The sequence below is a fragment of the Gracilinanus agilis genome, chromosome 1, assembly GCF_016433145.1.
Source record: "Gracilinanus agilis isolate LMUSP501 chromosome 1, AgileGrace, whole genome shotgun sequence".
In the NCBI taxonomy this organism is placed as follows: Eukaryota; Metazoa; Chordata; class Mammalia; order Didelphimorphia; family Didelphidae; genus Gracilinanus; species Gracilinanus agilis.
In genome coordinates, this window is record NC_058130.1 from 373,633,730 (window position 1) to 373,646,789 (window position 13,060).

The following is a 13,060-nucleotide window of genomic DNA, read 5'->3' on the forward strand; positions in this document are numbered from 1 at the left end:
TATATGCCAACTAATCTAACAATCTAAGTCAAATGAATGAATACTTACAAAAGTATAAACTACCCCTTTTAACAGAAAAAGAAATAGAATAATTAAATAACTATATTAGAAAAAGAAATTGAACAAGTCATCAATGAGTTTCCTAAGAAGAAATCCCAGGACCAGATGGATTCACAGTTGAATTTTACCAAACATTTAAAGAATAATTAATTCCAATACTATATAACTATTATGAAAAATTGGCAAAGATGAAGTCATACCAAATTGTTTTTTGTAACACATATACAGGTGCTGATACCTAAGATGGAAAGAGAAAAAAAACAGAGAAAGAAAACTATAGACCAATTTCCCCAATAAATATTTTTGAAAATTTTTAAATGAAATACTAAGAAGATTATAACAATATTTCACAAAGATCATAGAGATAAGGTAGAATTTATATCAGGAATGCAGAGTTGGTTCGGTATCAGAAAAACTATCAGCATGATTGGCCATATCAATAACAAAACCAATAGAAAACATATAATTATCTCATTAAATGTCATTTATTGCTTTTGACAAAATACAGCACGCATTGCTATTAAAAATACTAGAAAGCATAGGAATAAGTGGAACTTTCTTAAAATGACAAGTAATATCTAAAACAAAGAACAAGTATTATCTGCAATAGGAATAAAGCAGAAGCCTCAAAGGTAAAGGGAGGGGAGGGGATCAGATCTGCCCCAAGTCCCTCTGGCTTCCTAGTAACAAACTCTGGCGGAAAACTGCAGGCTTGTCCACAGAGAGGGCTCTGCATTCCCTTTTTGGGTCACTATCACTGGAATAGGCTATACAATGGGCAAACTTTTTAAAGAGGGGGCCAAAGGAAAGGAAATGTCCATCTGTCAGTCTTTCTCTAATGCAACTCTTTTGAAGTTTCATTGTATTGTATCCTACTCATTGTATTCATCAGATTAGCAATAATGTCCTGCGGCCAAATAGGGGGCTACAACTGGCTGTAATTTGCCCATCACTGGGCTATGAGGAAAATAAAACTATCACTCATTGCAGATGATGTGTTGGTATTCTTGGAGAAACCTAGAGAATCAACTAAAAAACTGGTTGAAAACACTTCAGTAAATTTGGAGAATATTGCCATCAATGTCTAATGGCAAGAAAGAGAAAGATTAATTCCATTTAAAATAAATGTAGACAATGTAAAATATTTCAGGGTATGCCTGCCAAGATAAACCCAGGAATTATACAAACACAATTAAAAATACTTTTTTAATAAATAAAATCAGATATAAAATAATTGGAAAAATATTAATTACTCATGAATAAACTAAGCCAATATAATAAAAATGAAAATTCTACCTAAATTAGTTCACTTAGATTCAGTGCCATGACAATCAAACAACCAAAAAAAATTCTCTTATATAACTAAAAAAAATTTAAAATTTTCCTAGAAAAACAAAAAGTCAAGAATATCAAGAGAATCAATGAAAAAATATGAAGGAGTTGGCCTAGTCCTACCAGATCTCAAACCATATTTCAAATTGGTTATCATTAAAATAATCTGGTACAGGCTAATCAATGGAGTGGTGGACTGGTAGAATAAAATAGATACACAGTACACAGTGGCAAATGAACATAGTAATCTAGTGTTTGAAAAATACTAAGATACAAGCTTTTCAGACAAAAGCTCGCTACTTAACAAAAACTGCTGGGAAAACTAGAAAACAAGTTTGGTAGAAATTAGATAATAGACCAGCATCTCACGCCATATACCAAGATAAGGTCAAAATGGGAAATTAATTTAGATAAAGGGTGATACCATAAGCAAATTAGAAAAGCATGAAATAGATTACCTGTCAGATATATGGTTATGGAAAGAATTTATGATCAAATAAAAGATAAAGAGCATTATAGGATATAAAATGGATAATTTTGATTATATTAAATTTTTTAAAAGTTTTGCACAAAAATAATCTAATACAGCCAAGACTACAAGGAAAGCAGAAAACTGGGGGAGAAGGGCAGATTTTTATAGTGTCTCTCCTGCAAAGGCATAATTTCTCAAACGTGGAAAATTGAGTTAAACTAATAAAGATATGTCTTTCTCCAAGTGATAAATGGTCAAATGATATGAACAAGCAGTTTCCAGATGAAGAAATAAAAGCTATCTATAGTAATATAAGAAATACTCTAAATTGCTATTCAAGAAATGCAAACTAAAACAACTTTTTTTAAGGTGGCAAAGAATTGGAAATTGAAAGCATGCCCATCAACTGCAGAATGACTGAACAAGTTGTGGTTTATGATTGTAACGGAATAATATTGTGCTTTAAGAAATGATAAGCAGGATGCTTTCAGAAAAACCTAGAAAGACTAATTTGAATGGATGCAAAGGGAAGTGAGCAGAGTCAGGATACTGTAAACAATAATAGCAATATTATATGAAGATCAATGGTTGAATGACTCAGTTATTCTCAGCAATTCAAGGATCCAAGAAAATTCTTAAGGATTCATGATGAAAAATGCAATCCACCTTCAGAGAAAGAATTGGAGTCTAAATGCAAATAAAAACATATTTTTTCAACTTTTTCTTATTTCTTTTTGGATCTATATTTTCTTTCATAACATGACTAACATGGAAATGTTTTGCATAACTGAAATTGTACAACTTACATCAAATTACTTAATTTATCAAGAAGAAAGGTAAGAAGAAAGAGAATTTGGAACTCAAAATGTTAAAATATGAATGTTTAAAAGTAGTAAAAACTACCAAGCCATGTAGGTGATAGAGATGTGAGACTAAAGTTAAGTGGAGAGATTAGGCTCAACATAAAAGTTGTCCCAGAAGTCTTAGTGTCATTTGTAATAAGGTGGTAAAGCGGCTGATAACAGGGGAGCTGGTTGTGTAAGTGAGTCACCTGGGCCAGGGAGCCTGCAACTACTGTAACTGGTGATTTGAGACTGCCAGGGATGTGTAGCTTGAGCTGTGATGCCCAGTTAGTCTCCCTGCTATCTGTAGGTTCCTTTAAGGTGGAGAGTGAGGAGCCCCTCCCTGCTGGAGTGAAAGCAGTACTGAACAGGAAGTGAAGCTCACGCACTTCCTGAACAAAATGGATGCTTGGCCAGTACTTCCTTTGGAGTCAAGTGGTTGCTATTCTCCCCTCTCCTCATCCCCTTAGCCCAGGATGATGTCATAAATAACTACAGAAACTCAGTTTCAGGCTAAGGGTTTATTTAAACACAGAAGGGAAAACTGAGAAAAGAGGGTTTAGGATCTGGAAAAGCTGTTGCTAAGGGTGACTGGCCAGTGTTGGCAATGGACCTAGAAGGTAAGATCAGGCTGAGGGAACCAGCCCCTTAGCCAGAATTAATTTTCACTGCCCTGATGTTATGTGATCCACCAACTAGACAGATGAAGTTGATGAATTGGTTTAGGGGTGTCTCTGTTGCTAGGCTGACCTAATCTAAATCCTGCCCACTTTCCACCACCCAAAACTCCCTTCAACCTCCCATCAACTTCCCGGAGTCCCCAAGGGGAAGTCAAGGGGTAGCTAGGTGTCTGGATGAGGTCAAGGAAATCAGAACTCCCAGGTTGGTTGAGCAGGGGTATTTATAGTCCCAGCTCAAACTGTCAGGTCTTGAGACTGGCACCTGCTGGGCCAAAGTTCCATTCTCCTAACTGCCAGGATTGCCTAGAGTAATTTGCAAATGCAAGAAATCTTGCATAAATCCTGCATTACACATTTTAAACTCTAATAATTTAAAGCAACACTAAGTTTTGGGGGGCATCCTATATAAATGTAGAGGGCAGCTAGGTCAGACAGTAGATATAGAGCAGTGGGCTTGGAATCAGGAAGATCCTTATGAATTCAAATCAAGCCTTGGATACTTTCTACCCATGTGACCCTCTGCACGTCACTTAATTCTGTTTGCCTCAGTTCCTCATCTGTAGAACAAGCTAGAGAAGAAAATGGCAGACTGCTTGTGTCATAGCCAAGAAAACCCCAAATGGGGTCATGAAGAGTTGGACATGTCTGAAAAACAATTGAAAATAGATGTAGGAGCTACTGGTTATAAATTGCACCCAAAGGAGTGGATTAAATCACCAACTGGGAGGAGTGAGAAGAGATTCATCTTTTCTTTTTATTTCCTTGGCCTTCATCCTGATTTAGGTCATTGCTCCATATCTAGACTACTTTAATTGCTATGTAAATTACCTGACTCCCTACTTTTATTGTAACTCCCCATGTTAATTCATCCAACACTATCCCTAAGGAATAATATTCCTTAAAAAATAGCTCACATTTCTATAATCTTTAAGGTTTACAAATTATGCTGCATAATTCGGTTTTATCCTAACAACAACATTGAGAGTTAGGTGCTATTAATTATAGATGGGAAACATGAGATACAGAGAGATTAAGGTACTTACAACAGGTCACACAATCAAGGGTAAGGACTCAAACCCAGATTTTCTGATTCTAAATTAGGCGCTCTTTTATCATGTAACTTGCCTCCTGAAAAAAAACAAAAACTTATATCTCTCTGTTAGACACTGCTTCAACTCTAAACTGATCCACTGAACTTTCTTCATATCCTGGCTTCCCCTACCCACCCAACCTTGCTTCTCATTTCTTCCCAAAGAAATTGTCCACTTCATTCATTCTATTGTCTGATATTCCATCTTTCCTCCAAATCTCCATCCTCTTTTTAATGTTGATCCCTCTCAGCCTCAAATATATTAGATATTCCATAGTCTTTCTTTGGGGCACTAAAGAAAATCCTAATACAGTCTCAGGCTTAAGTAACAACAATGCCCCAAAAGAGTTTGAGTCCTGCTATACTCTGCCCTAAACAGCCCATACCAAAAGTATTGCATTTTAAATCTAATATAATACCTATACTAAATTACTTATTCGGCATCCAACCAAATGCCCAAAAATTATTTCATAGAACTACAAAAAATGAAAACAAAAGTCATCTGGAAGAACAAAAACCTAAGAATATCAAGAGCATCAATGAAAAAATACAAAGAAGGAAGCCTAGCCATACCAGATTTCAAACAATACTATAAAGTGGTAATCATCAAAACAATCTGATATTGGCTAAAAAAGAGTGGTGGTTCAGTAGAATAGATTAGGTAATCAACACATGGCAGTCAATGTCCATAGCAATTTGGTGTTCAATAAGCCCAAAGACCTAAGCTTTTGGGGAAAGAATTCACTATTTGGCAAAAATTGCTAAGAAAATTGGAAAACAATATGGCAGAAACTAGGCATACACTGACATCTTACTTCATATAACAGGAAAAAGTCAAAACAGATACTTGATCTAGAAATAAAGGGTAGCACCATAAAAAAATTAGGGCAATATGGAAATGCTTACCTGTCAGACTTATAGATAAAAGAGAAGTATTTATGACCAAACAAGACATAGAGAACATTACAAAAAATGAAATGGATAATTTTGATTACATTAAAGGGGGTTTGTACAACAAAACCAATGCAACCAAGATTAGAAGGGAAACAAATTTGGTAATAAAATTTATAGCAAGTGCCTCTGACAAAGGCCTCATTTCTCAATTATATTAAGAATTGAGTCAAATGTATGAAAATAAAAAGCATTCCCCAATTGAAACATTGTCAAAGGATATGAACAGGCAGTTCTCAGTGGAAGAAATTTAATCTATAGTCATATGAAAAAATGCTTTAAATCACTGTTGAGAAATGCAAATTAAAACAACTCAGATGCCATCTCACACCTATAAGATTGGCTAATATGACCAAAAAGGAGAATGATAAATACTGGATGGGATTAGATACTGATGTACTTAGTGGAACAACTGATACAATCATTCTGGATATCAATATGGAACCAGGCCTAAAAGAGCATAAAACTATGCATACTCTTTGACCCAGTAATACCACTACTTAGTCTGTATCCCGAAGAAATCAAAGATAGAGGAAAACAGACCTATGTGTACCAAAATACTTTTAGCAGCAATTTTTATAGTGGCAAAGAATTAGAAATGGAGAGGTTGTCCATCACTTGGAGAATGGATGAACACGTTGTAGTATATGGTTTTAATAGAATACTATTGTGCCATAACAAATGACAAATAAGATGAGTACAGAAAAACCTGGAAAGACTTATATGAACTGATGCAAAGTGAAGTGAATAGAACCAAGAGAACATGTATACAGTAACAGAAAATTACACAACAATCAACTGAGAAAGACTAAACCATTATCAGCAGAGCAAGTTTCCAAGATAACCACCAGGGACTTATGATGAAAAATGTTATCCATAGCCAAAGAAAGAACTGTTGGAGTCTGATTGCAGATCAAAACATGCCATCAAAAACATGCTATAACCTATATCACACTATTTACCATCCCAGGAAGGAAGGCAAGGGAGAAGGAGAGAGAAAATCTGAATCCTAAAATATCAGAAAATAATCGTCAAAAATTGTTTGTACATGTTACTGAAAAGAATTGTTTTAAAGCAATGACTATGCTTTATTATAGGGGCACTCATTCATTCAAAAACTTTAATGGTGCATCTGTTATGTTCAAAATACTGTGCTGAGAGCACTCATTCATTCAAAAACCATTACTGAGCACCTATTATAGTCACAACAGTATACTGGGAATCTGTGACTAGTCTTATATGCCTTTTTCTTCCTCAGGACAGTGCTAATTAAAGTTCAAAATGATGCTCCTAAAAAACTATATAGTTGTGAAATGTCTTCTGAATAATCAAAAATTAAACTAATGGCAGTTCAAAAAAAGCTAGTATAGGTCCTAAAAAGGGCAACCAGGAGAGTGAAGGAATTCAAAACTATCCCCTAATATTAAATGCCCAAACCAGGAATGTTTATCCTAAGGATCATTTAGGAGAGGCATCATTCCTAGCTTCTAACATGTGAAGTGCCAACATGTGGAAAAGGGATTATGTGTATTCTGTTTAGTTTTTCAGAGATAGAATCAGTTGGCATATGTTATGGAGATAGATTTTAATTTACTCTAGGCATGAGCCAATTCTTCGAAATGCCCCCCAAATGGAATGGGCTGACTCTGAAAAAGAGCTCTTGTTACTAGAATCATTTAAGTAGAGGCCAACCACTTAACAAAGATGTTATAGATATTTCATGGTTTTAGGCAAAAATTGAACAAAATGACACCTAAGGTCCCTTTCAATTCTAAAATCCTGATTCTTTACATTTGCTCTATGAGTCAATCAAGCAATGAGCATTTTAATATTGTTTAAAATACTGGCTTCCTTATCCCTCAATTGCAGGACTCAATGTCTTTCCCTTCCCAAAGTTTTCACTTCAACATCAGAACAAATAAAATGTACCATTGTGAAGCATTTATGATCCTCTATATACTAGAGGTAAAAAAAAGAACTCTTTAAAATTTCAGTTCCTTAGCCCCATATGAAACTTTTCTTCATAAATGGTTCCTCTGAATGTCTCTTAAGGGATAATAGTTTGAGTACGGGGGTTCTGAGTGCTTCTTTAAATACAAATGTGACAGTTTCTGCCTCTTTATTAAAACAAGGCTATAAAAACCTTCCCTTGAAGGGATTTTTCCTTTGTTAATTAACCTAATACTTCTTTCCTTGGAAAATCTCAAGAGCAGCTGGGTTATACAAATTGCTACCATTGGAGCAAAGGAATTTTTTTCACCATTCTAGTCCAACCACCTTTGTTGACAGTCTCTCAAATACTGGCAGAGCCTATAAATTAAATGCTTGAAGCTTTCTTCCTAGATTTACAACAGAGCTACCCAATTTTCACAAAACTAATATGTTTTAATGCATCAGCTTTGTTGCCTGAGGGGTTGGAAAAGTTGCTTATCAATCACAAATACTATAAGGATTTTGATAAATTTGCAATAGAGAAGACATTCATGAGATTGGACAAATTGAATTGAAGCTTAAAGCTTCCAATTAACTGATTTGCATAGGTTATTAAATAGCTAAAAGTATCTACATATAAAAAGTCTCCCTTTTGATTGGGATTAGAGGCTTGAAGACTCTGCTTCCAGATTCATCACCAAGTCAATTAATGATGTCCTAACCCAATATTCCCATCATTTGGACAAGGAGAAGAAACAACTCGTGTGGGCAAAGAAATTTTGTATTGTAACAGAGAGACTACAGAGATTCATGAAGAATAAATAATAAAATCCAAAAAAAATTGAGGCATCATTTATTAAACCATCTTGGAAGCATGTTTAGCAAGGTGACTGATTTCAAAACAAATAGTCCACTTCATCAGAAAAGAAAAAAACAATGGAAGCATGGGTACTAAAAGCTAAAGACTACATTAATGTCAGCATGTATCCTAAAGCAATGACTTACTGAGGTATAGCAAGATATAAAATATTGTCATTCTTTCGTTGTGTCAGAATATGAAGTGGCAAGGAAGGAAATGAGGAGATGTGCACCATGTGCAAAAGTAGCCCAAAATATGGTGAACGATACAGGCACACAAGTACTTTACTATTTAAGAAAGGAAATTTAAGACAATAGAGAGGGTGAAAAAGAATGTCTGCTAATGTCAATATTCTTAGGTGGAAACAAAATTATTTGGTTATTTTAAATTTTCTACTATAATTCAAAATTTAAGAACACCAGTTCGTGGAAGTCTAATAAGAGAAGCAATACGCTCAAAAACGAATCAAATAAAATCACTGTGAGTTTAATTTTCATTTTTCACTTAACTGAAGTGTATGATAAAGGACTGCCAAGCAGCAGAAGTATGAGATGATTAGAAATTTCATCAAAACTTGTTAAAAGACTACTACAAACAGCAATAATAAAAATAATAATAATTCAAGATATAATCTGGCTGCTTTTGGTTTAAGCGGACTATAGCAGTTATCACCAAAGAATAGGTGTGTCTGCTCTATCAATTTATACTTCCCCACCATACTGAAATGGTATCAGAAAGACAATACTGTTTATTCTTTCAATAGATCTTTCATAATGAAATAGTGTTGAGGTTAAAAATGAGACCTGATTCATTACCAATAATGCATTTGTTTCTTAAGATATAAAGGAAAGAGTACCTTCCTTCCTATTCACAGAAAAAAAAACTGAGCTTAATGCAGTACATAGAAACATAAGCAGTTTACCTAACCAATAAATCCTTCAAAGTGAGACATGATTTTTTAAATCTTTTTTTTCTTTCAGATAGCTGAGTTCTGAACAGGGAAATTAATCCCAAATTTTACTTATACAAATATTTTTAGTGTTTGTATACTTTTGCCACAGAGTCAAGCATATAAAAAGTTTTTGGCACAGCAGACAAAATCAAATATTAACCTATATTTCTGCTTCAAAAAGATTGGGTGAGTTTCTTTTTACTGGCATTTGCACAAATACAGAGGTAGTGAAAAGGTACTTTTTTTTTCAAATGTCATCAATAATGCAAGAACCCACAACACAATGATTTGAAAAATCATTTTTATAAACACCTAAGATGAATTCACTTCATTTACTTCATTATAGTATGTCTTCCCCAGATGTTAATGCTTTCTAACACAAGTAGAACTATCTGCATTTAGCCTTTCTCACCAGAAACAGTTGCTAAATCATTATGCAAACACGATAAATTCATTTTATTAGTCAAATATTTGAATTCCACTCAAGTGCACTTAATAAAAATAAAACATAAATTGATTAAGTATTCAACTAAACCTACCATATGAACTCAAGAGTTCTTATAATATTATAAAGAGAGTTCAATTTTAAAAGTAAAACAGATTTCAAATAGGTGTATTTCATTGTGACTCAACTCATATAACTTCCAATGAAACATATGCAAGTTAATTACTTTAATGTTTCCCAGAATTTCAGTTAGCTAAGCCACTGAGTACATTATACAAAAATAACCCCAAAACTTAGGGTTTGAAACAACAGTTTGAAAAAATGAAGTTTGATATAGTTGGGGATAACCCAAGAGCAGATAAAGCTTTAAATTATTCACACTTGATTAACAAAGAGTTTGGAATAATACAAGGTGCATACAATGTTTACAGTATGGTTTATTTTTAGTCTAATGTGCTTAGAAGTTTCCAAAAATACTGCATTTTTTGTTCTTGAAAAATCCGTGGCTACTAAAAGTGAAGAGAAAAAAATTTTCAAACGGATTTCTCCTAAAATGATGCTGTTCTCTTTTTGTGAAATGCTTCTGACTCATATCAAATATACGCACAAAAAAGACACAGGATCTTTGATGCTCCTTTTAAAAACTATGACACTTGAGTACATTTGAATGGTATCTGTCCTTTTCATTTGTATTTTTCAGAGTCTTGTCTTTCTTAAAAAGTTGATTTATGCCTTACAGATATCCTTCTGTTTATACTGTTGAAGAAGAAGCTGTATTAGACAATGGTTCCTGATATCTACTTCTGATAGGATTCCCTAATTCTTGCCTGTAGAGCATCACAAGTCTTCTTGGCATCTCCTAAAAGCATGGAAGTGTTGGGTTTGTAGAATATTGGGTTATCCACTGCAGCATAGCCGACTCCCAGAGACCTCTTCATAACAATTACCTAAAACAAAAATTTATTATTCTTTTTATGACATGGGCAACTCATTCCTTTAATACTAAGACATCAAAATAAAAATAGGCTGGAGTACATGAGCTTTTGTTCAAAATTTTCAGGCATACTTTAGAGGGAAAATGGGGTAGGGATTTCTAAGTCAATCTTTTAGTCTCTGGACTTTCGAACTATCAAAATCTTCTGATATGAAAAAGGTCTAGAAGCAGATTCTCTCTCTCAAAAAGAAAAAAGAGAAAACTACTCTAATACTATATTCCAACAAAATAAAAGGGAAAGGGAAGCTTTCATATGTTGTAGATGTTACACAATAACAAGCAGATATAACATAATGCAAGCCTAGTGGGCCTATCTGAATAGTAGTGGATACTATCAATTATCACTTTTTAGTAAAATAAGCAAGTTTTCTGTAACTTTTGGACATACAATTCCCAAGAAACTAAATACTGAAGAATCTTTCCATATGTAGCACATAGTATCAAGTAGGAAGCTATACCACTCTCCCCCATTGTCAGGAGAAATTCAATTATGAATGGATGGTGCAATAAATTTTGAACACAGATATGCAAGTGTTCCCATCATCTACATTTACTTAACCCCAACCTCATAGTACCATGTTCTACTCTAATCCAGTGGTATCAAATTCCAATAGAAATGGAAGCCACTAAACTGTACATAACGATCTCTGAGGGCTACATATTGGCTTAGTTTTAAAATACAATATTATCCATATTTTGTTGCATTTTTATTTGTTTTGATAAATATTCCTCAATTATACTTTAATCTAGTTCACCCCAGGGTAGTGAGTCGTATGCAGCTAAGCAGAGATCATGTTTAACACCTCTTTTCTAACCAACTAAGCTAACCGATCCAGGCACCTGCTCTTTTATAGCATAAGCTAGGAGGAAATTCTACTCTAAATAAGTAAGTAAAAACTAACTTTAAAATAGGTATTTGAAACTTCACCTGTTTTGATTTCCAGACTTCTAAAACTGGCATCCCGGCAATGATTGAATTGGGATCTTCTTGAGCTGCTGAATTAACAGTGTCATTTGCGCCAATTACAAGGACTAAATCAGTATCTACAAGATAAAAAGAAAAAAACAAAGACCAAAAATTTCATTTTAACTCTTCCTTTGACAAGCTACAAGTTATCTGTCTTTTCAATAACATGCTTAATCTAAAGAATGACAAAATCCTTTTTATTTATCTTAATAAAATGACAGTAGATTGTTATTTCATTTTGAATTTTAGGAGAAATAAATTAGAGTCACTGATATAATAATTAGGCATATATGGAAATTTTATCCACAATATCACTTAAGTGAATGGTCATCTTCATTTTCAATGCAATTTTTGGCAAAAGTAAAACTCTGTGAGCACAGAATTTAAATAAATGAATTACTAGAGCAGCTAAAACTTGAATAGTAAGATACGATTCTAGAGTGTCACTACAATATTGCCCATGTGTGCTGCCCTCCTTCTTCTATATTCCGAATGCTTTATATACCAAGATCTCAGAAAAGCAAACTACCTTAAATTTCTGCCATGCTGTGCATAACAAAAATAGTGACCCATCCAGAAATTAATCGGTAGCAGTCACAGACTGGCTCTGAGGCTAATAAAATCCTATTCTATTTATAAACTCATCCTGCAAAGCACAGATTAGCATAAGTGGAAAACAAGGAAATTTCATACATTGGTAAGTGTCACACAGGTTGATTTACTAACCTTCTAAGCTCCCCCCACCAAAAATACCAATATGCAAAAATTAGTCAAATTTTATACAATATTGTCTTTATCTGAGTAATAAACATTCCATCATTCTCCTGGTCTTGTTTCATCAAAACTAAGTTTTTGAGGATCCTATCTTTACTTCTTCTTACCTGGGAAATCGTGATTGATTTCATCCATTTCTAGTACAATATCATACGGGACCCCAGCTTCAGCTAGAAGAACATTCAGCTGACCAGGCATTCGGCCTGCAACTGGATGGATTCCAAACCTAGTAATGAAACAAATGAACAGCTGGCCTTACTCTATGGGCCAAAATTTGCAAAGGGACCCCAACATCACCTCCAAATCTGCACACATTGTTCTTGGCTTCTATATTTCTGCATGTTTACTATCTGATCTGTACAGGCAGAAATACAATTAGTCCAGATATATGGGCAGTTCACAAACATTCAAGTTTGGACATTCAATATCTAAGTATATACAAACTATAACTTCCCTCAGAAAAATACACGTGTAGCTTTGAGAGCTGCCTTTGAAGCATATGTTATAAGCACAATGAATCTTCGATAATAAAAATAAATAATAATGCTGCCATACACAAGTAAAGCACTTTAAAAAACTTTCCAAAGCCTTTTCATGAACATTATTTGATTTAATACTAACAACCACCCAGGTCCAAAGCTTTTTTTTTTTCTATTCTTTTAATACTAATGAAAGGCAGTAGTAGCACAGAAAATTCTTAACAGTGAATA

The 13,060-nt window shown here is 34.0% G+C and overlaps 1 protein-coding gene across 1 annotated transcript in view; it reads right to left on the minus strand.

The window, feature by feature from the left end:
• Positions 1-8,195: 8,195 nt before the first annotated feature.
• The window catches only part of NNT (nicotinamide nucleotide transhydrogenase), a 96,776-nt gene continuing 91,911 nt past the window's right edge, over positions 8,196-13,060 (minus strand). The window contains exons 20-22 of the mRNA XM_044664037.1: positions 12,458-12,576; positions 11,538-11,653; positions 8,196-10,562 (exon numbers count right to left, since the gene is read on the minus strand). Coding sequence (XP_044519972.1) covers positions 10,413-10,562; positions 11,538-11,653; positions 12,458-12,576 — 385 coding nt within the window. The 3' untranslated portion in view covers positions 8,196-10,412. The remainder of the gene's footprint in view (positions 10,563-11,537; positions 11,654-12,457; positions 12,577-13,060) is intronic.